General features: G+C 33.4%; 2 protein-coding genes across 4 annotated transcripts in view; both read left to right on the top strand.

The window, feature by feature from the left end:
• The window catches only part of LOC111709884 (receptor-type guanylate cyclase Gyc76C), a 32867-nt gene extending 13501 nt beyond the window's left edge, over nucleotides 1-19366 (top strand). For 2 of the 3 annotated variants that reach the window (XM_023483814.1, XM_023483815.1), the window contains exons 14-29: nucleotides 223-288; nucleotides 954-1252; nucleotides 2556-2638; nucleotides 3068-3129; nucleotides 4362-4457; nucleotides 6238-6346; nucleotides 7757-7820; nucleotides 8225-8313; nucleotides 10907-11009; nucleotides 11442-11655; nucleotides 12008-12137; nucleotides 12963-13299; nucleotides 15021-15237; nucleotides 15719-15886; nucleotides 16580-16791; nucleotides 17321-19366. In XM_023483814.1, the coding sequence (XP_023339582.1) occupies nucleotides 223-288; nucleotides 954-1252; nucleotides 2556-2638; nucleotides 3068-3129; nucleotides 4362-4457; nucleotides 6238-6346; nucleotides 7757-7820; nucleotides 8225-8313; nucleotides 10907-11009; nucleotides 11442-11655; nucleotides 12008-12137; nucleotides 12963-13299; nucleotides 15021-15237; nucleotides 15719-15886; nucleotides 16580-16791; nucleotides 17321-18035 (2964 nt within the window). In that variant the 3' untranslated portion in view covers nucleotides 18036-19366. The remainder of the gene's footprint in view (nucleotides 1-222; nucleotides 289-953; nucleotides 1253-2555; nucleotides 2639-3067; nucleotides 3130-4361; nucleotides 4458-6237; nucleotides 6347-7756; nucleotides 7821-8224; nucleotides 8314-10906; nucleotides 11010-11441; nucleotides 11656-12007; nucleotides 12138-12962; nucleotides 13300-15020; nucleotides 15238-15718; nucleotides 15887-16579; nucleotides 16792-17320) is intronic. The other variant, XM_023483817.1, reaches the window with a different exon arrangement.
• A 1067-nt stretch (nucleotides 19367-20433) lies between these two features.
• Nucleotides 20434-20706, top strand: part of LOC111709881 (COBW domain-containing protein 2) — a 14539-nt gene continuing 14266 nt past the window's right edge. Inside the window, exon 1 of the mRNA XM_023483811.1 lies at nucleotides 20434-20443. Within this exon, the coding sequence (XP_023339579.1) occupies nucleotides 20434-20443 (10 nt within the window). The remainder of the gene's footprint in view (nucleotides 20444-20706) is intronic.

Raw genomic sequence — 20706 nt, 5'->3', positions numbered from 1 at the left:
GTTATGTTTATCAGTTCATGTGTAGATATCCATATAGGTATATCTGTTATGTTTAATAAACTACATGGATATTACAATGTTTTTAACGTATGTAGATATTCATTTATCCAAGCGCGTACGCATGAATTTGTCTGGCGGGGGTGGGGCTGAAATATCATATATCCATTTATAAGGCTTTAAGCAAGTTTATATCAATATGTACATCTGTAATGTTTAATATAGCAAGTAGATATCCATATATCCATCTACGCCGCACATTTGTACGACAGCGCAGTTCTTTACGCCGCGGTACGTATTATTATTATCATTACTATTATCATTACTTTCATTATTAAATTATTATATGAAAATTAAATAAAAAAGAAGAAAGAAGATAAGGAACAATTTACATTAAATAGAAATAAAATAAATTTAACGACGCTAGGAAAAAAAGGAATTACTAAATGTAAAAAAGGTTCAAGAAATCGTATTCTGTTATAAATTCAGTACCCCTTGGACCTTGTTAAGATTAGACTGCTATTAAACTAAAAGCTAATTAATCATCATGTTATTGTTTTCGTCCATTATACATCGTTAATATTTAATTAACATTTTGACAAAGAGCCCTATATATAATGATGTGTATTAGAACAATAGATGATATGCTAACACTTGGAAAGAAAGCAAGAGGTTTTTTGGGATAGGAGGAGGGGGAGGGCATATAGGACAGTATAGAGGAGTGGGGAAGGATTAATTGGCTGTGATTTTTTAAAACTTTTTATTGAGTTCAGAAAAGGCAAGATTTTTGCAGTTTGATATAATAAATAATGAATTTTCGCAGTTTTCTGTAAAAATCCACGAAAGTTTTCTTACTAACCACTAGTTCAAGGATTTGAATCCCATCAATATAATTATGATTTGACTGACTCTGTTTTGAGTTATTAAGATGGAGAATCAATTTTACCTACTTTTAGGCCCTTCACAAGATGATCGAAGAGGCCCGGTGGAAGGGGGAGAACACCACCATCTCCGAGCTCGCCAGGGATGGGACCCGTCTCACCAAAACCATCATCAAGATGGGCGGATACGATTCCATCTCCGGGAACTACATCAAGATCGACAAGAACGGGGACTCGGAGGGGAACTTCACGGCCTTTGCGTTGAAGGAGTTCAACTACACCTTCGTGTCCAAGTTCTCCGGAAAGAAGTTCTCGTGCAACCACTACCTCACCAAGGTCGGGGAGTTCCACGTACCCAAGGATAATTTTAACAAGTAAGTACGTCAATACCGGGTTATATAAATTTATATAAAATATATTCTAAATAATTTTTATTTAACCCATTAGTGACGAGAAGGTCAATTTTGACCGGGTGAGATTTTTTTTAAGTGCCTTTTTTCTTGAATTAAATGTTGTCCTGTTTTCCCTGCACTTTCCTTAGGATTCCCTCTTTTCAAAACATATTTTATATTTGTCGTGACTTCAAAATTGGGGTTTCTATTAAATTTTCAATTTTAAAAAACCCAAAAAACAAGATTTTGAATTCGGAAAAAAACCAAAAGAACATTTGGTTTTGAATCTATAAAATAGTCAATATTTTTGCTAGAGAACATTTAAAGATATTTTTGGAATCTTCTTTTAAAGATTTGTTTTTCCGATCATAACTCAGGTAACCCTGGATCGATTTGCCTCTAATGGCGCCGTGACAAACTCCTGAATGACAAACTCCGGAATGACAAACTCCTGAAAGACAAACTCCGGAAAATACAAACTCCTGAAAGACAAACTCCTGACGAGACAAACTCCTGACGAGACAAACTCCTGAAGAGACAAACTCCTGAAAATAAAAAATTCTGAAATACAAACTCCAAAATATCAAATTTGAAAAAAAATGTTTCACGATTTATATTTAATCTAGCAGCAGCGCTCGGCCCAGAAAGTGTCATAACTTAACCTAACCCATGGCCGCAGCGCTCGGCCCCCTAGCCTGTCCTAGCCGCAGCGCTCGGCCCAGAAAGTGTCTTAACCTAACCTAGCTCGGCCCAGAAACCTAACCTAACCCTAAATAATAAAAATTAAATTATAATAAATTTCATGGTGTTTCTGATCATTGTAATACTTTGCTGCTAGAAGCATATTCAAATTACTAAAGATTGAGAATTTTTTCTAGGATATTTGCGGATTTTTACTCCTAAAGTTTATGAATTTTATCAAATTTCATTCAGAGAAAAATTTCATAATTTCAGGAGTTTGTCTTTCAGGAGTTTGTCTCGTCAGGAGTTTGTCTCGTCAGGAGTTTGTCTTTCAGGAGTTTGTCTTTCCGGAGTTTGTCATTCCGGAGTTTGTCATTCAGGAGTTTGTCACGGCACCGCCTCTAATTTTGATTGAGGAACTCGGGAGACCGACGGGAATGTTCTTAGCTTGTTTTTTGAGATTTTAAGTTGAGTGTATCGACTTTAACAGCGAAAATTTAGTTTCCCGGTAAAATCGTTCAAGTGCGGGTAAACGGCGGGAGTAACTTTTAGTAACCTTGGTAGCGCTGGGTTCCCAATCAATTAATTCTTAACTTGTCTACAGAACCCGGCTTGTAAATGGAAGGCTACGAGAGATGAGAGAATTGCCAGAATATGTTCTGCATACAAACATTGAGTTTCCTAGAGGTATACTGGATACTAAATATTATATAGATAATAATAATGATAATAATAATCATAATAATAATAGCCATCATACTGTAAAAATAAAGTCCGAATTCATTTAAATAAACAAATGAACAAATTTAAACAAATGAACAAATTTGAACAAATAAACAAAGACACAATTACACAAATATACAAATAAACAAATAAACAAATAAACAAATAAACAAATAAACAAATAAAACAAATAAACAAATAAACAAATAAACAAATAAACAAATAAACAAATAAACAAATAAACTGAAAAATTTGATAAAATGAATAAATGTGAAATAAAGCAGATCTACAACATAAACGAAAGATCCAAACCGTTCTTCTGTTCAAAACCTAACACTCAAATCACGGTTTGGAACTTTCTTCCCCCGAGATAACAATCAAAAACTACTTCAGGATATAAACCCCTGGATGAACCGCAGTGTGGATACAGGGGAGAGAAATGTAAAGGAAGCCAGGTTAGGATTTCAGGAGAAATTAGTTTCAATCCGTACTCAAGGCATAAATCTGACGAGTGCAAATCGAAATTGGTTCCCCTGGATTTGGAATAGCTTAATGAATAGATTTACTTATTTATTGTTTTTAACATTTCTATTCAATTTTTGTATAAATAATGTTAAAATAAAGGAATTAAGCCGTTTATCACAATCTCAAATTTTCTAATACCTATATCTTTGCAACTTGATAGTGAACAACCTTCGATATTTTATACTTAGATTTTTTGATCTAACAGAAGTCTACGACAGTGTGTTTCAAAGATATAGAGATTAGAATATAAGAGTTTGTGGCAAATACACAATTCCTTTAATGTACCTAGACACTTTTTTTTTAATTCAACCACCATTCTTTTTTTTATCTTAGCAATTTTTTTTTAATGTTTTACGATAATTCACTAGTCTTGGGATTTTCAAAATGTTTTTTTATACGTTTTGCACCTTCAAAAATCAAAATTAACCTTGATATTGGGAATGGAATTGAGTCGTTGCCACAAACTCTGATTTTCTAATCATTACATCTTTGGAACCAAATATTGTAGTCCTTAGATAATTCAAACTAATGTAACCCCTTCAGTCCTCATTGAGTTCCATTGATTCAAATAATCTGAGTTTAAAATATCAAAGGTTTACAACATCGGGTTCTAAAGATATAGGGGTTTCAATATTTGAGTTTGTGGCAAAGACTCAATTCCTTTGTCCAGATTTCAATTTATCAAGTAAGAGCAAATATTAAATAGCTCAACAAGTTTCAAAGATGGAAGACCACATTTTAAAAAGTGAACAAAAGACGTGAAATCTTTTTTTTAATACACAATTGGATATCAAAACGATTTCCAATTCGTCTCTTATTTTCCTACGTCTATTGGAACACTTTGTAGAATTCATACATAATTCCCACATGTATGCCGATTCCATTAACACGTGATCCAATCAGTCATTCAGTCATGTGTTTTGTGTCTATTCTGAACCAAAAGAAATTGCATGGTAGTAACATCTATCCTTCTATCTATCTTATCATCCAATTAGAGATGAATCTTTAAATCGGCACTATAAACAGTATGTGGAAATATTTACTTCTACTGAAACTACACTGCCATGTTCAATTGGACACCTTGTAGAATGGATATTTTCCATGTTTATTGGGACACCCTGTCGATGTGATTATGGATTTTAAGATAGATTTTTGGTTGTAGGGTCGAACTGAGATAATCGCGGGTGTGATGGGCGGAGTCCTACTGGTCAGCATGGTCATCACCCTTTCTGTTTACAGGAAGTGGAAAGTTGAACAGGCAAGTTCAAGTTTTTTTATCTGAATGTTTTTTTAATGCTATTCTTAAAAAAGAGGAAAACGCAAGTAGGAAGTAAAGCAGGCAATTTGGAGTAATTTTTTTGAGAATTTCAAAATATTTGTTGGCTTAAGAAATTGAGAAATCTTTATGTTCCCATTAATGACAGAAATAAATTTTTTTAAAGAATTGTATAGCTATAATTTTTTCATTATTTGACTTGATATAAATTATGATATGTTCAACATTGGTTAAAAATATAAAAAAAAGTTAAAAAGGGATTTTTTTTTAGATTTTAGGAATTCAAATTTATCATCCTAGTTTTAAATAATATGAAGTCTTCTTTGTATTTTGTATTTAAGAATAATTGTGAATATTGAAAAATTTAAATTAAAGTTAAATTACAATGAAAATAGAAGAAAAATCATTTAGAGAGGAAAACAGGAAAGTTGGAGGTAATTGAATAGAACCTAGAGAATAAAAATCAAATTCTTATTAAAAGCCTCCGTAATATTTTGGTAAAAAAATAGTAAAATTTTTTTTAAAAAACTGTTAATAAAATAGGGGGAACACATTAAAGAAAATAGTAAGGAAAAAAATTTCAAAACTAATGAAGATATATTAATTGCAAGGTAATAGAGCTTAGAAAATAAAAATAAAATTCTTATTTTGCCTCCGAAATATTGTGTTAAGAAAATAATAAAGTAAAAAAAATAAAATTTAAATAAAATAGTAAGAAAAAAGCTCAAAACTGATGAAGATTGAAGATATATTGCAAGATTGCAAAGATATATTGCAAGATTGCAAAGATATATTGCAAGATTGCAAAGATATGTTGCAAGATTGCAAAGATATATTGCAAGATTGCAAAGATATATTGCAAGATTGCAAGAGAAAGAACAAAGGAATTAAGAATTAATTGTTGACCAGAAAAGCTGAAGAGTGAAACTTTATCCTAATACAAACAAACCATGAATATAAACATAATTATTTTTATAATATTTTCAAAAATATTGTAATTTCCAACGACACGTGTCTAATAATGAAAGCCTTTGGTGAACTCCATTGTTTACATTTTTTCTACAAGCTGCAGTACACTTGCAGTACACTTAAATCCTTCACATACTTTGGGATTACTTGTAAACTTATTGTTTACTTAAGTACAGAGAGAGCCAGAAAACTTTGGAACACGAAGACGACTTTCAGCCTCAAGTTATGTAATTAAATAGTTCAATGAATATGAGACACAGCAATTTTGCACTGTGCTCAGACCATTTGACTTACTACAATTTATTATCAAGTCACTTTTTAAAACAGTTTACTTTGTACACTTTAAATATTGCTTTAATGTCGTCTTCCTATTCTTTGTCACAAACTCTGACTTTCTAATCCCCATATCTTTGCAACCCTATTTTGTGGACAATAGATATTTCAAACTATGAATTCCGTTCGAATAAATAATTGAAGATTTAAATATGAAAGGTGTACACCATGAGGTTGCAAAAATATAGGGTTTAAAATTAGAGCAAAGGTTCTGAGATTTCATAAATGTACCCTGATAAAAAAAGTATATAATTAATCGCCGTGATGGCTTTTATAACTAGCATATTTTCAAAGTAAATGGGAATTAACATAAAAACAGGGATTTCAGCCAAGAACGCAAAGGTTACTTTCTATCAGGGATTATTGGATCATTAAAGATCATCTTTGCACAGTAAGATCGGGTTAGCTTTGATACTGTTCCTTTCAACAATTTCTTAAATAAAAAGAAAAAAATATTTAGGAGATTGAAGGATTACTGTGGAAGATTAGTCCTGATAGTTTGAAGGGATTCCGAGGAACTGGACTCCATCCTTGTTCCAGTAAACAATCCCTAGGGAGTATAGCATCAGGTAAAATAGGATCAAAGATAGTTTTGAAGGGATTCTAAGAACTGGACTCCATCCTTGCTCCAGCAAACAATCCCTAGGGAGCATAGCATCAGGTAAAACAGGATCAAACATAGTTTGAAGGGATTCCGAGGAACTGGACTCCATCCTTGTTCCAGCAAACAATCGCTAGGGAGCATAGCATCAGGTAAAACAGGATCAAACATAGTTTGAAGGGATTCCGAGGAACTGGATTCCATCCTTGTTCCAGTAAACAGTCCATAGGGAGCAAAGCATCAGGTAAACAGGATCAAAGATAGTTTGAAGGGATTCAGAGGAACTGGACTCCATCCTTGTTCCAGTAAACAATCCCTAGGGAGCATAACATCAGGTAAAACAGGATCAAACATAGTTTGAAGGGATTTCGAGGAACTGGACTTCATCTTTACTCCAGTAAGCAATCCCTAGGGAGCATAGCATCAGGTAACACAGGATCGAAGACAGTTTGAAGGGATTCCGAGGAACTGGACTCCATCCTTGCTCCAGTAAATCATCCCAAGGGAGCAAAGCATCAGGTAAAACAGGAGCAAAGCTAGTTTGAAGGGATTCTGAAGAACTGGACTCCAACTAATAAAAGAGTGACGCCACTTGTGAATAAATGATGCCACTAACTATCAAGTGATGCCACCATTGAAATGAATAAGATATGGCACTAAAAGATAAGGTACATTCCTAATAAATAAAGCGTGTCACTTAAAATAAATCACTTTACTAATGAATAAGTAATTCACGAATGAATAAGTAATTGACAAATGAATAAATTATATTACTAATAAAAAAGTTACATCTTTATTTAGAAAGATAATATCAATATCATTATCCTAGGTTAAAAGAATAAAGTTGAAATTACTTGTCAAAATTTCTAATAGATTCCCAAACGAAAACATCTTTTCAAAGTTAGACATATTTTTAAGTAGTTTATCAAAATGTTTTTGAAACTTGTTTTTCAAGAAAATTGCCAGAAAATTGAAACAATTTTATAAACTGTTCATCTAGATGTATTTTCTTGGCATGCTATTTGTTATAGCCTAAGAAGAATTCTAGGCGAAGTTCCATTTATGAATGAAAGTTATTGAAAAAAACTGAAAGATTATTAATTCAAAAACAGCTACACCCAAGAACACTGGACAAATTTTTAAATAGAAGACTTACCCAAACTAATCTAAATTAAGTCTAGGACTTGAGAACCAAAATTTGAATTATGTCGTAGTAGTTTTTGGCAAATTTTCAATAAAGAAACGAAGGTTTAGGGAAATAGAATAGATAATATATTTACATAGAGTGGTTTTAATGTTAAAGTGGGGGGGGATTAGCACCCCCCCCCCCAATGGTTGCACTAGTTTTTTTGTATTATTTTAAGCAAACTGTTTCCAGAAATTGGATTCCCCAGTCTTGAGAGTATGGGGCTCCGTAGAATCACAATGAAGAAACATAAGGGGTAGGATTCTGGGTACTACAGAATTAAACATTTTTTTTAACAATTCCAGTGTTGTAAAGAGATTTATGTTGAACACTTTTGCACAAGAAAACTTCAAAGAGGAGATATTTGTACTCAAAATACTTTTTAACTTTGTATTTTTAAGTCCTGTATGAGGTGAAAGATTTTTATAATCTTAAAGATTGGTATTTGAAAATTTCTAATGATGTGAAATTTGCAGAGCTGTAATTTCACATCATTATAAATTTTCCCCAAAAGGAATTTAGGGGCCTAATGGAATAAAACGTCAAAGGGTATGGTAAAAAAGCTGATAAGTAATGAATTTGGCGAGGCTACTTAATTGTCACTTCAGAGTATTAAACTGTACTGTACTGTACTGTATCAGTATAAGTATCACTACCAAGCCAGGGAAAGCATCACCAGGCTGGGTTCAGCTGGAGACTTCTACGCAATCTAACTGTAGATCCGGTCAAAATCATGACCGGGATTCAAGGTTTTTGAAACAATGTAAATATTTGTGTTTTTACACGTTTTATGTGGGGTTTCACAATATGGTTGTGGTCGTTTCCAGTTCTTGGTTGAAGGGAGCCATTTCTTAAATGGAAATAATGCCACCAAAGTTTCCTGTATCAGATTTGAAAAATTACATTTCTCTCTAAAATTTTTAATTGTGTAGAGACACAATGTTAACACACCAATGCAATATAAAAAATAAATATATGTATTTTTAAAGCATTTTTTGTGGTTGTGGCACATTTGAAATGGGTAGAAGACTGAAGATTTTAATTAGTCATTGATGGGTTATTTTTATTTTAGCTTTTTTAGAATTCAAATATACATTTTTTCTCTTTGATTATGCATAGAAATATAATGTTCACACGGATTACGGAATTATAAATATAATATTTTTTACATATGTTTCTTAATGGGTTGAGGGCATAAATGAAAATAGGTTCCAATCATCTGCCAAATAAATTTCCTGTTCTAGATATATTCGAGCCAATTCTTTTTCTATAAATTCAAAATTTTTGGATTTACAAGGTTTACAAAACCATGTAAATAATTGTGTCAATTCTCAAAATGCATTTTTTAACTGGAAAAGTCTTGCTTGTAGATATTGAGATTTGCATTCTGTTGCTAGTTTCAAATGAATTTCCTTTTTATTTAATAGATTTTCAAAATCGTTTTAATTTGCTTGTAAACAGTGCTTAGGATCCAGATCCATTTGATCCGCAAGTATTTGGCTTTCTAGATACTGAACCGGATCCTCCTGGATCCAGAACCGGATCCAAGGGGCAAAATTCAACCTAAAACTGCAAAAAAAACGTTTTTACTCTGAAAACCCAAATCTGAACTATTGAACAAAAATTATGAAAATTTTCTGATTTCAGATGTACACAACCGACCTTCCTGTTAACTAATTAATAGTGTGGTTGGTTGTGTACATTACATGTTTACGTACCTAGTACTGCAAACACTTGTATATAGAGTGAACATATTTCTTGTGGGTGGTAAAATGTAGAAAAGTGGAATCAACATAGAGAAAGGAAATAAAGATTGTGATTTTTTACATTTTTAAATTTTTTTTGTATCGATTTTGATGGTTATTATTTCGTTAGAACTGACGAGGGTCAACCCAGACCGAAATATATTTTCAATAAATGTGGAACTAACATCTACTTTTTTACTCTACAGAGGTTTGGTCCATCACCATCACCGAATTTTAAAAGGAAAAGCTTACTTTATGGAATTGATAAATTTTTAGATTTTCTTTCTTTGTATAAAGTGAATTCGGGGATGTTGACTGCCACATTTGACAATTTTCAATTATCTCCATTTTAACACCCCCAAGAAATACGATCACTATATATACAAGTATACAGTGTTAGATACGTAAAGATATTGTGATGGACACAACCGACCACTCTATTGATTAATTAATAAGGGGGTCGGTTGTGTACATCTAAGTTAAGCTTTACCTCTTCGTTTCCTTTCTCTATGATTGTCACTTTATTTTCCATTTTGAATTTTTTAAAACTGCAGAATATCTCATTTAAACTTTATGAATGAATGATGATATTGTAATTTTAATGATGATTTCAGAAAAGAATAATATTTATATATTTTGAGGAATTTTCTCATTTAAACTTTGTTTGAGTTTGTTTATAATGTTTAATTTCAAGCTGATCAGAGGAATGGAAAACATGATGTTATCATTTTAGTAATCAGCACTAGACTTTTTCCTTTATTTTAAATCAGAAAACTGAAACGGGGGGAGAAGGGGGGGACACCCATCTCTAGCTTACCTAAAGACACCCTCCCCCTCACATATAAGATAGTAAATCAAGAAGAAAAACTACATCATGTTCTAATAAAGATTTAAACATGTCTGATTTCCATTGTTATCTTTTATTATGATTTAAGATTTAAAAAATGATGGTGACGGTGAAGGTTAATTGTGTGTTCGAATTTGTTTATTTGTAAATATAATGATTTTAAGGGTTTCATTAGAAAGAGAAAATTAAACCATTCTTTGAGCAGCTAGCTGAGTCTCAAATTCTATAAAATATAGATAATTGATATTGTTCAAATTCCTAGGTTAAACAGTACATACAAAAAGCAAATGTTACAATGTACAGTACTCGTGTACACAGATTTTTAATTTCAAGGTTAAACAATACAACTATTCTGTACGCTTTGAATGTTTACTACTTAACCTCTAAATTTAACCTTACAGGGTGTTACACATCACATTTGATCGATCATAGCTCAAAATTGTTTTTTAGGGGGTAATCGGAAAATTTAAAAACTATGAATAATTTTTTTAAAAAATATGTAAGGTTACTTAAAAAGTTTTCTTGCAGAAAATACTAGTTTTTTCGATCATTATTTGCGTATTTTGGCGCTAAAGCTTGGACCGAATCTAATATTATATGAGACGCTTTATGTATAAATGTGAAGTTTGTAAATATACTTTTCTTTTTGAATTTGATTTCTTTTTGATTTGTTAAAAAATGATTTCCATACTGGTTGTGGATTAGTTTACATTTTTTGAGATGAAAACTAATGAATTACATATTTTATAGGAGATTACAACGGGATAGGAACTTTCTGCCAGACAGCCAAGTATAAAGGATCTAATGTCAGAGTTAAAGAATTAATGTTTGCCAGGAAGAAAGATATCAGCAGGTAAATGGGACAATTAACGAAATTAGAAGTGATAGCATTGTTTTCGTTGGAATCGGTGAAGTCACTTTTTAAATTGAACTTACATCGACAGTTTTTATCCCCCAATTACCTATCAAAGTGATTTTACCTACCCCTTTACCCAAAAAATGAAATGTAAAGATTTTCTTAAATTCTTAACCCCCCCTCCCCTCCCCAAGAAACCCGAGTTGCGCCTCTTTTACTATCGTTAGACTTTTCCTGTCCAATTTTTCATTTTAAGAATACATTAAGTATTCACAACACTTAATCAGGGGCAGCTTAACATATTTTTGTGGGGGGGGGGGGGGTGAAATAATTGAAATATGGAGCCGAATTTCCCCCACTTTTTCAGGGGGGTCCCCCCTCCCCCCCCCCTAAGCCGTCTCTGCACTTTTAAAACTTTTGTTTTTGCAGAGAGCTGATGAAGGAGATGAAGTTGATGAGAGAGTTGAGGCACGACAACATCAACAGCTTTATTGGAGCCTGCGTGGAGGTGTCCGGGGACTTACATTGTATCACCATCATCTCCGACTACTGCGGGAAGGGGGGGCTCAACGATATTCTGGAGAACTCCGACATGAAGTTGGATAGTATGTTCATCACCTCCTTCATTCATGATCTTATCAAGGTGATTATTCGGGGTTAGTTTCTGGAATTCAGGGGCGGATACAAGAATTGGTTCTTAAGGTGGCCTGAAGATCCCCTTATCTGGGAACCCTTCCCTTTTCCCCCTTTCTATATTCCCGTCTGATCTTCAGGTCATCCATACTATTTTTTATTAATTAGAGTTCTTTTTTGGAAATAAAATGACACAAATTCTGACAGTAAATCAAATTAATGATTTAAAGTAAGTTCCTATTGATATTTAACTGTTTTGTTGTGGACAGAGAATATATGAGATTCATTGTAGTGGATAAAAACCCTTTAAATAAACCTTTTTTTAAATTCGTAATCTCTCCCTTTAACAGTTCTCTGTTCAGGGTATGCTGTTCCTGCATGGGTCTGATATGGTGACCCATGGGAACCTGAGAAGTTCCAACTGTGTTGTTTCCTCCAGATGGGTTCTCAAGATATCAGACTTTGGTCTCCATGAACTCAGGGTCTCTCAAGGTAGGTCAATCAGGTGGTCAGATCAATTCTAGGTGGTTATATTGATTCTAGGTGGTCAAATCAATTCTAGGTGGTCAACTTAATTCTAGGTGTCTAATCAATTTTAGGAAGTCATTTTAATTCTAGATGGTCATATTGATTCTAGGTGGTCAAATCAACTCTAGGTAGTCATTTTAATTCTAGGTGGTCATATTGATTTTAGGTGGTCATATTAATTCTAGGCGGTCATATTGATTTTAGGTGGTCATATTAATTCTAGGTGGTCATATTGATTCTAGGTGGTCAGATCAATTGTAGGTGGTAAGATTAACTCTAAATGTTCACAGCAATTATAGGCGGTCAGATCAACTCTAGGTGGTCAGATTTATTCTTGGTGTCTGATTAAATTTAGGTGGTCACATCAGTTATAGGTGGTCAGATCAATTATAGGGTGTCACATCAATTTTAGATGGTCAGATCATTATTTTGTGGACAGACCATTGTCAGGTGGTCAGATTAATATCAGATGTTCAGAGGAGTAGCTAGCTGGTCAGATTGATTTAATGCGGTCATATCAATATTAGGTGGTCAGATCAATTCTAGGCAATCAGATCATGTGGTTAGTTCATCATCATCAACATTATCATCATCATCATCATGATTATCTTCATTATCATCATCTTCATCAATATTATCTCATCATTATTATTTCAATTTAAATATCATAGTTTTTATTGCAATTATTTTATAACTAAAATCGTCCTAGCGTCAATGTGTAATGCTAAGGAATAGGGACATTGTAGATATGATTTATAAAGATATTTATGAATCAAATTTTCTATTCAGAAACCCAATCTGAAAATGAATCTGTCCTCCTGTACAAGCAGCTGTGGAGGGCCCCTGAGCTACTCCGTAACAACGGACCTCTCAGAGGAACCCAGAAAGGGGATGTCTATGCATTCGGCATCATCCTCTACGAGATGCTCGGCAGATCCGGTCCCTATGGCGACGATGACATGTCCCTCACAGAAATCATCCGCCGCGTGATCGAGCCGGAAGGCGGAGTAGAGACGAGGCCGAATATTGACTTGTTGCGGGATATAGCGGCGGAGAATGAGACGGAGTTGCCGGAGTATGTCCTGGAGGTTATGCAGGAGTGTTGGGCGGAGGATCCTGAAACTAGGTAAAGCATTCTGTATAGTCCTGGGCGCAACCTTTTTTTAGTGGGGGGGGGGGCAAAACAAATAATATACTTTATCCAAATAATAAATCTTAGACCTAGGAGCAACATTAAACAAACCAAAAGTAAAAGAAATAATTAGTAAAAAGTAAGATGTCATGAAATAATCACTAAGCTGAAACATTTTATAGATCATTTAAACCATAATTATTTTACTAATAAAAGAATAACCAAGAACCTTCTAGGGGAACTTTATAATGTGAACCCTTGGGTCAAAGGAAGTCAAAAAGTTAATTCAAAAACTTTTTTAAAAATTGCATCAAAGAACAAATACATTCTTGGGCTCTACACAAAATCTTTGTATCTAAAAAATAAATTGCGATCAGGTTAGATTCATTCTAAAGATTTTGGTCATAATAAATAATGAATTATGAATAATAAAAGAAATCTTTCAAGATAACTCCAATTCTCTGGTAAAATTAAAATCAGAGATGATACACCCAGGGTTGGAAAAAAGTAAAAACCCGTTTATTTTTTTTTTAACCCGGCCCAGTGGGTTTTATTGGGTTTTTATTTTTTTTTAATTTTACAGTAGTTAAAGCCTACTAAAACTTACTAATTTATTATAATAAGACTATTTGAGCAATAGGTGAACCTAGTAGTTAAGAAAAATGATAATACTTTGTGATATGGGGTATGCTATAGTAAAAATTATCTTTTAATATGGTAATTTTTCCTCTCTTCTTCATGGTGGGTTGTACTGCAATTGTTTGATATTTTAGTTTAGGAATCTCAGATTAAGTCTGGTCTATATTCTAACTTGGATACATATTTACTTACATAATAATCAAGGGATTGTATTTCCTAAATCCTATCGCAACAAATTTGAAAATTCTGTTGTACTGTGTATCTTATTGAGTTTAAAAAAATTGTATATGATCGATTTCTACGATAGTTTTCTACAATGAGATTTGTCTGATCTTAAACCAAAAACCGTGTTGGTGGTAGAAAGCTAATAAACTAGCAACTGTATACAGAGGAAACATCCTCAATATCACTACTTCTTCATGGCCTGGAGTAGAGGAGGTGACTTAGTTGAGCGACAAGGATGAATATTTAAATTAATTCAATAGTTTTTTTCGGAATATTATTTAAACAATATTCTTATTAAAGATCATAGGTTTTAGTCACCACACAATAAATGATTAAATGAGGCAGTTTTAAGTAATACAAACTCCCTAATAATCAATATCAATGATAGTAGACCTCATTTCTTGAAGAATGGATCACTGAAAGAGTGAAGATTAGGCTTAGAAATAGAAAAATTCCAACAAAAAAAAACATAAAACGCGAAAAAAATCCCTTTTAGGTGTGTTTTTTTTAATTGGGTGTTACTGGTTTTTTTTGGGCGGGTTTTTATTGGCTGGGTTTATATGCCAACCCTGGATACACCCATGGCCAATTGTAAACGAACGGAAGATATAAACAAATCCCATTCTGAGCAGCAGGGGCGTATTCCGGAATTTGTCCAAGAGGGGGGGGCTAATTGTTTAAATTCTAGGGCGGGTTACCACTCATTGGGACATAAAAAACCTGGAAACCATAGATTTTACTGATCCAGGGTGGGAGGGCTCAGCCCCCATACCCCCCCCATCCACTCATATTTTGAAAATTGTTATATTTTAGAATTATTAAACAATTCTTTTTTAATTGACTTTTTTCAGGCCGGATTTCACAAGTATCAGAAACCGATTGAAACCAATGCGGCAGGGGATGAACAACAACATTATGGACCAGATGGTCGAGATGCTGGAGAAGTACAGCGTGAATCTCGAGGACCTCGTCACAGAGAGGACGAGGCTATTGTTCGAGGAGAAGGCAAGGACAGAGGACCTTCTTCATAGGATGCTTCCACCCTCCGTTGCAGCTAAACTAACTATGGTAAACTTTTCAATACAATGAAAAAAATTGCGTATGGTGCTGAAATGTTTTTTTTTCATTTTTTAATGATTCTTCAGTATATGAAATTTCAGAGCGTTGTTATTAAATTATTCTTTTTTCTGCATTTTTTTTTTCTCAATCTTAGATTTTTTGATGTTTTTAACGGAATTTTTGCGGTTTGATGAGTTTTTAATTTATTAAGATGATTCTTGATTCAAAATGTTCACATTTCAAAATCAAAAATCTTAATTTTTAAAATAAGCTTTTTTTATTAAATTGATTGGGGTGTTTCTTATTTTTCTGAATTTTTATTTTGATAATATAATACATTTTTGTTTGGGAGGGTGGAGGGGGGGGGGGGGAAAGTTTTAATAATTTTTTATGTATTCATAAAGTAAAATGAATGTTATAAAAAGGAAAGCAGTAAACACTATTTGTTAAAAATTTTATTTTATTTTATTTATTTTCTATATATTTCTAGAATATCGGAGTGGAGCCGGAAACCTTTAACGGAGTAACCATTTATTTCTCCGACATTGTCGGGTTCACCAGTATGTGCTCTGAGTCGACCCCCCTCCAGGTGGTCAACTTCCTCAACGAGCTCTACTCCAAGTTTGACGAAATAATTCAAGGATTCGATGTCTACAAGGTAAAGGAATGGAGTCTTTGTCATATACTCAAAATTTCTAATGCCTATATTTTTGCAACCTGATGGCATAAACCTTTGATGTTTCAATCTTGAATATTTGGATCTGACAGAATTCATAGTTTGAAATATCTTGGGTCCTTTAGACATTGGGATACAAAGATATAAGGGATTAGGAAATCAGAGTTTGTGGCAAAGACTCAATTCGTGAAGAACTCTAGTCATTCATGGAGCTGTGAACTCATGTATAGTGGATATCGACATTAAAGCTTGATCTCGATCTTTTGTTAATCTTTATTCTACATCCCGCGTGGGTATCGTTGAAGGGTTGAAGGAAGCTTTAATCGGGGGAGAGATAACTGAGATAAAAAGATCAAGCATTGATCTTAAAATTAAAAGTGCCCACAGATATCGGGATTGAGTATCAAACACAAGAGTTTCCATCTCGAAGGGCATTTAGCCCATAACTTACAATAATTATGAAAATAGTTAATAAAAAGTTAATTTTAAACAAAAAACACCAAAAAAGCCGATTTTTCTTATTTTGTCCAATTTTAAACTTTTGTCCAGCTTTTAACCCCTATGGTCATGTTATAAGTTAGACTTATACCAAGTCGGACACCCCTCATATTTTGACCCTGTACGACCCAGTCTGTTTTACCTGGGGACTTGAATTATGTGATATTTAAATGTTAGATTGAAACTATCGGAGATGCCTATATGGTGGTTAGTGGGCTACCGGAGCGTACTCCGACCCATGCCGGAAACATCGCCGCCCTGTCGGTGGAACTACTTGGAGCCGTCAAGAACTTTAGGATTTCACATCGGCCCGCAGACACCCTGCAGCTGAGAATTGGGGTACACACGGGGCCCGTCGTGGCCGGGGTCGTCGGGCTAGCCATGCCGAGGTAAGAAAAATAGATTATATTTCATAAATAATTGTTATTATGTATTCACTAGATACAGGGTGTTTCACGAAACAGTATGAAAATGTAAGGTGTATTTATGATTCTGAATCTAAAAATTTACTTGTAAAATTAGTAATGAAAATTATTTTTTAAGATCAAAGAATTCCAGCAAGCCGTCTCTGAACTGTCGTGTTTCGTGGAACACCCTTTTAGTTTGTAGAATATGTGTAGATACCTACAAAGGATTAAACTTCAAAAACGACATTCAGCATTTTTTTACATTTTGGGTCCCATGCAGGTGCAGCTGTAAACTTGCGATGTTTTCTTTGTTAAATCATCAAAGTTATTAAAAACTTTATTTAGAAAAATTTTACTTTCAGACCATATCAATTAGGTCGTCATTTAGGCCATATCCTTTGTAGGTAGCCCGGTAGAAAAATTAGTATATAAAAATCTGCATTATGTACTCTGTTCAGTCTGTACATACAGACTTTGTTTTTTCTAACCAACTGTATTGCACACTGTACAGGTATTGTCTGTTTGGAGACACTGTCAACACTGCGAGTAGGATGGAAAGTAACGGGCTTCCACTCAGGATTCATATTAGTCAAGAGTGTCATAGAGAACTGGAGAAACTAGGCGGGTATATAACGGAATACAGGGGCGGGGTCCAAATGAAGGGCAAGGGGATCGTTGATACCTATTGGTTGAACGGTGTAACGGAGAACGCTATTAAGAAACGGCCTCCTGACTACAGCAAACTTAAACCACTGTTCAGTTATCCTAAACTTGGAGTTATGAACAGTGAGCAGGTATCGAGAAGGGAGAGGAGGTCTCCGAGGATGTCCTTGGTCTGTACGGACGTCCGACAGTCCTTTAAGGACAAGAACTCGACAACTCCGTTAACACCGGAGTTTCGGCGACTGTCAGAGAACGGGAAAACCAATGGAACCTCAGACGTCAACTCGGAACCTCAATTTTTCAACTTTGAACCCAAAACGGTGAAGGATAGAAATGTAGCGGCTAAACTATTGGCTGGGATGGGCCGGTCACCACGGACCACCGTGCGTGGTCAACGGTATACAGGGTCCAGCTATGCTATAAACTCTAGTCAAAACAGCATAGCGAGTCGAACCTCGCGGCCCCGCAGTCTTAGCAACGAACGGCGGGACCGTATAGAGGATTTTGAACGGGTTTCGCTATTGACGAATGGAGACGATGCTCTTTCAGATTCTGTCGTCTAAAATGACGACAAAAGTTGAAAAGGAACTTTTTATGAATATTATATATTTGTTATTTTTTTTAGTAAAATATGCAACTATTTATGACGCTGTAAACAGTTTTTGTTTATAATTAGTACCTTGTCTAGTTGAAAAATAAGAGATTTTAGCAAAGTAATTTATATGTACAGATGTATCTTTTTGTAGATGTATATGTATGTACATTGTACATTAAAAAAAATAGTTAAACAAATGCGCTGTGTTTAATTTACAAATCTTGCTGTTTTTTTACAGATCAATTTCTGTGCACAACTATTGAGCTCAAAGTTTAATTGCGAGTTTTCGAAATTAAATCCAATCTTACTTTTTAAATCTATCGTAGACGCCATGATAAAATCATGTATATATGATTGTAGATAGTCGATTTTTTTCCAAATTCACAGAATGATTTACTCAAAACAGATTTAGCTCTTAATTTTTCTTTAAAAATCTTTTATTTATGTGAAAAAAACTACTTTTTAACCGTCCAAGAAAATGTTTATTTTTTTCCCAGCCCAATTTTATTTAAAATCTTATAAAAACTTACAATTTCATTCGTAAAGGTATTTTAATCTTTAATATTTCTTACAATCCAAGCCTGAGTTGTCTTGTCAGATGTTTTTTTTTTAATGGCGATTATATATTGACGTTTAGTACATATAATTATTTGACGAATTTGACCGCCGGGTCAAAATAGACGACGTGTTAAACATACACAAATTCATGATTTTATTAAACTGTATTTGATGTGACAACTTAAGAAAGTTTAGCCAACATTTTGAATTATCCCATTATTTGATATTCACTGTTTAACAAAATTGTCCCATTTAAAAAAAAATTATTCTCACAATTTCACCATTGCATTGTTTAACTATGACTTTTAAAAAATTTTTTGGTATGATTTAACAATTCTAGAACCTTTTTACACAACAATCCATTGATAAATAGTATTGTTAAAAAAATAGTTTCTCGCCTTGAATTAGTATTTTCCAATCTAATTTCTAATTTTTGCAACAAAATGACATTGTCCTTAGATATCTCAAACTATGAAATATCAAAGGTTTACACCATGAGGTTTAACAGATTAAGGATTAGAAAATCAAAGTTTGAGACATGTTCCTTACTACTCATTCTACCCACCGCTAAGATTGACTTGTTAAAATATTATTATACCATTTTCTTATTTTGTAGCAGTGTACAGATTGTTAGTTACAATATTGAATCACAAATATGTTAGAAATATTAATTTTAATTATTTTATTCAATTGTTGAAATGCTTATTTATTTGAATAACTTATAAAATGTTGGCAACTCTGGTTTTCAAGTGTACAGTACTTCATAACTCAATGTTTCTATGTATGGCTAGAATTTTTTTTACTATTTGTATCAATGCTACCAGCAATGCACAATGTTTTAAATCTATAGGAATGAACTTACTTAAATTTACAGCTATGTCAATAAAACTATTATGTATTATATATATAAAAAAATTAGTTTTAATAATTTTGATTAGGTGATTATAGTTTCAGATGAAAATGGCCGGATGAGAGTAACAAAAAAAGCTTAGTTTTATGTTAATGATGAAAATCTAGCCCTCATCGAAATCAAATCGAAAGGCGGGAAATTCAAGGACTGTAAACGTTATCTTAATTGTGACTTTCGAACTCCAGAAGGCCACGCTTTACATCGGCACACTTCAAACTTGTATCCAGTGCTTAGGATCCGGATCCCATGGATCCGCAAGATTTTGGCGTCCTGGATCCGGATCCAAGGGGTAAATTATCAACCAAAATGTGCAACAAAAAAATTTTTACTCTCAACCCAAATCTGAACTTTAGAAAAAGGACAGATTATTCCTGATTTCTGATTGTTTCATCAAGATGCAAAAAATTAATCGAAAAAAAAAATTTGAAAATTCTGCTGTGTTTAAACAATTCAGTAAAAAATAATTAACCCGGATCCGTATTTTCCAGTGCGGATCCAGGATCCGGATCTGCATCAAATTTAAATGGATCCTAAGCACTGTAGTTTAATGATATCAATAATCGATATTTTCTAGCTTGAAAAGTGTTTTATTCTCAGAATTTCTTCCATTGTTTCTGTTGCAAGAAATCTTTTTTAGGGAAATCATTATAACCAGTATTTTAAGGAGAAGATAATGGATCTTATTCATTCGGGATCAGTCAAAGTTTTTTTTGGGTATCATTGGGTATTTGGACATGCCGTTTCTTATAAGTGGGAATTGAAATTATTCCCTATAAATAGTTTAAATCAATCAACTCCTGTTTTAAGTCTCAAAAAATTGTGTTTTAACTACGACATTCAAACACTTTTACTTCGATTTTTATAATTGATTCACGATTACATAAAATACAAGTAAAGTATGTGTATAAGTAAGTAATTATACGGGTATAAAAGATAATTTTTATTTAACATCGCGTAGAATTGATGAAATATGATATTTTAAAACAACTTAAAAAGGATTGTTAAGTAGAATGTCCTAATCAGAACGATACGCTTAATCTGAGCAGTATCTGGTTACAGATCTTAATCTGAGCAGTATCTGGTTTCAGATCTTAATCTGAGCAGTATCTAGTTACAGATCTTAATCTGAGCAGTATCTAGTTTCAGATCTTAATCTGAGCAGTATCTAGTT

This window comes from Eurytemora carolleeae, unplaced genomic scaffold (assembly GCF_000591075.1).
Source record: "Eurytemora carolleeae unplaced genomic scaffold, Eaff_2.0 scaffold334, whole genome shotgun sequence".
NCBI classification, from domain to species: domain Eukaryota; kingdom Metazoa; phylum Arthropoda; class Copepoda; order Calanoida; family Temoridae; genus Eurytemora; species Eurytemora carolleeae.
The sequence above is the reverse complement of the archived record's forward strand: the minus strand, read 5'-3'. Positions and strand labels throughout refer to the sequence as shown.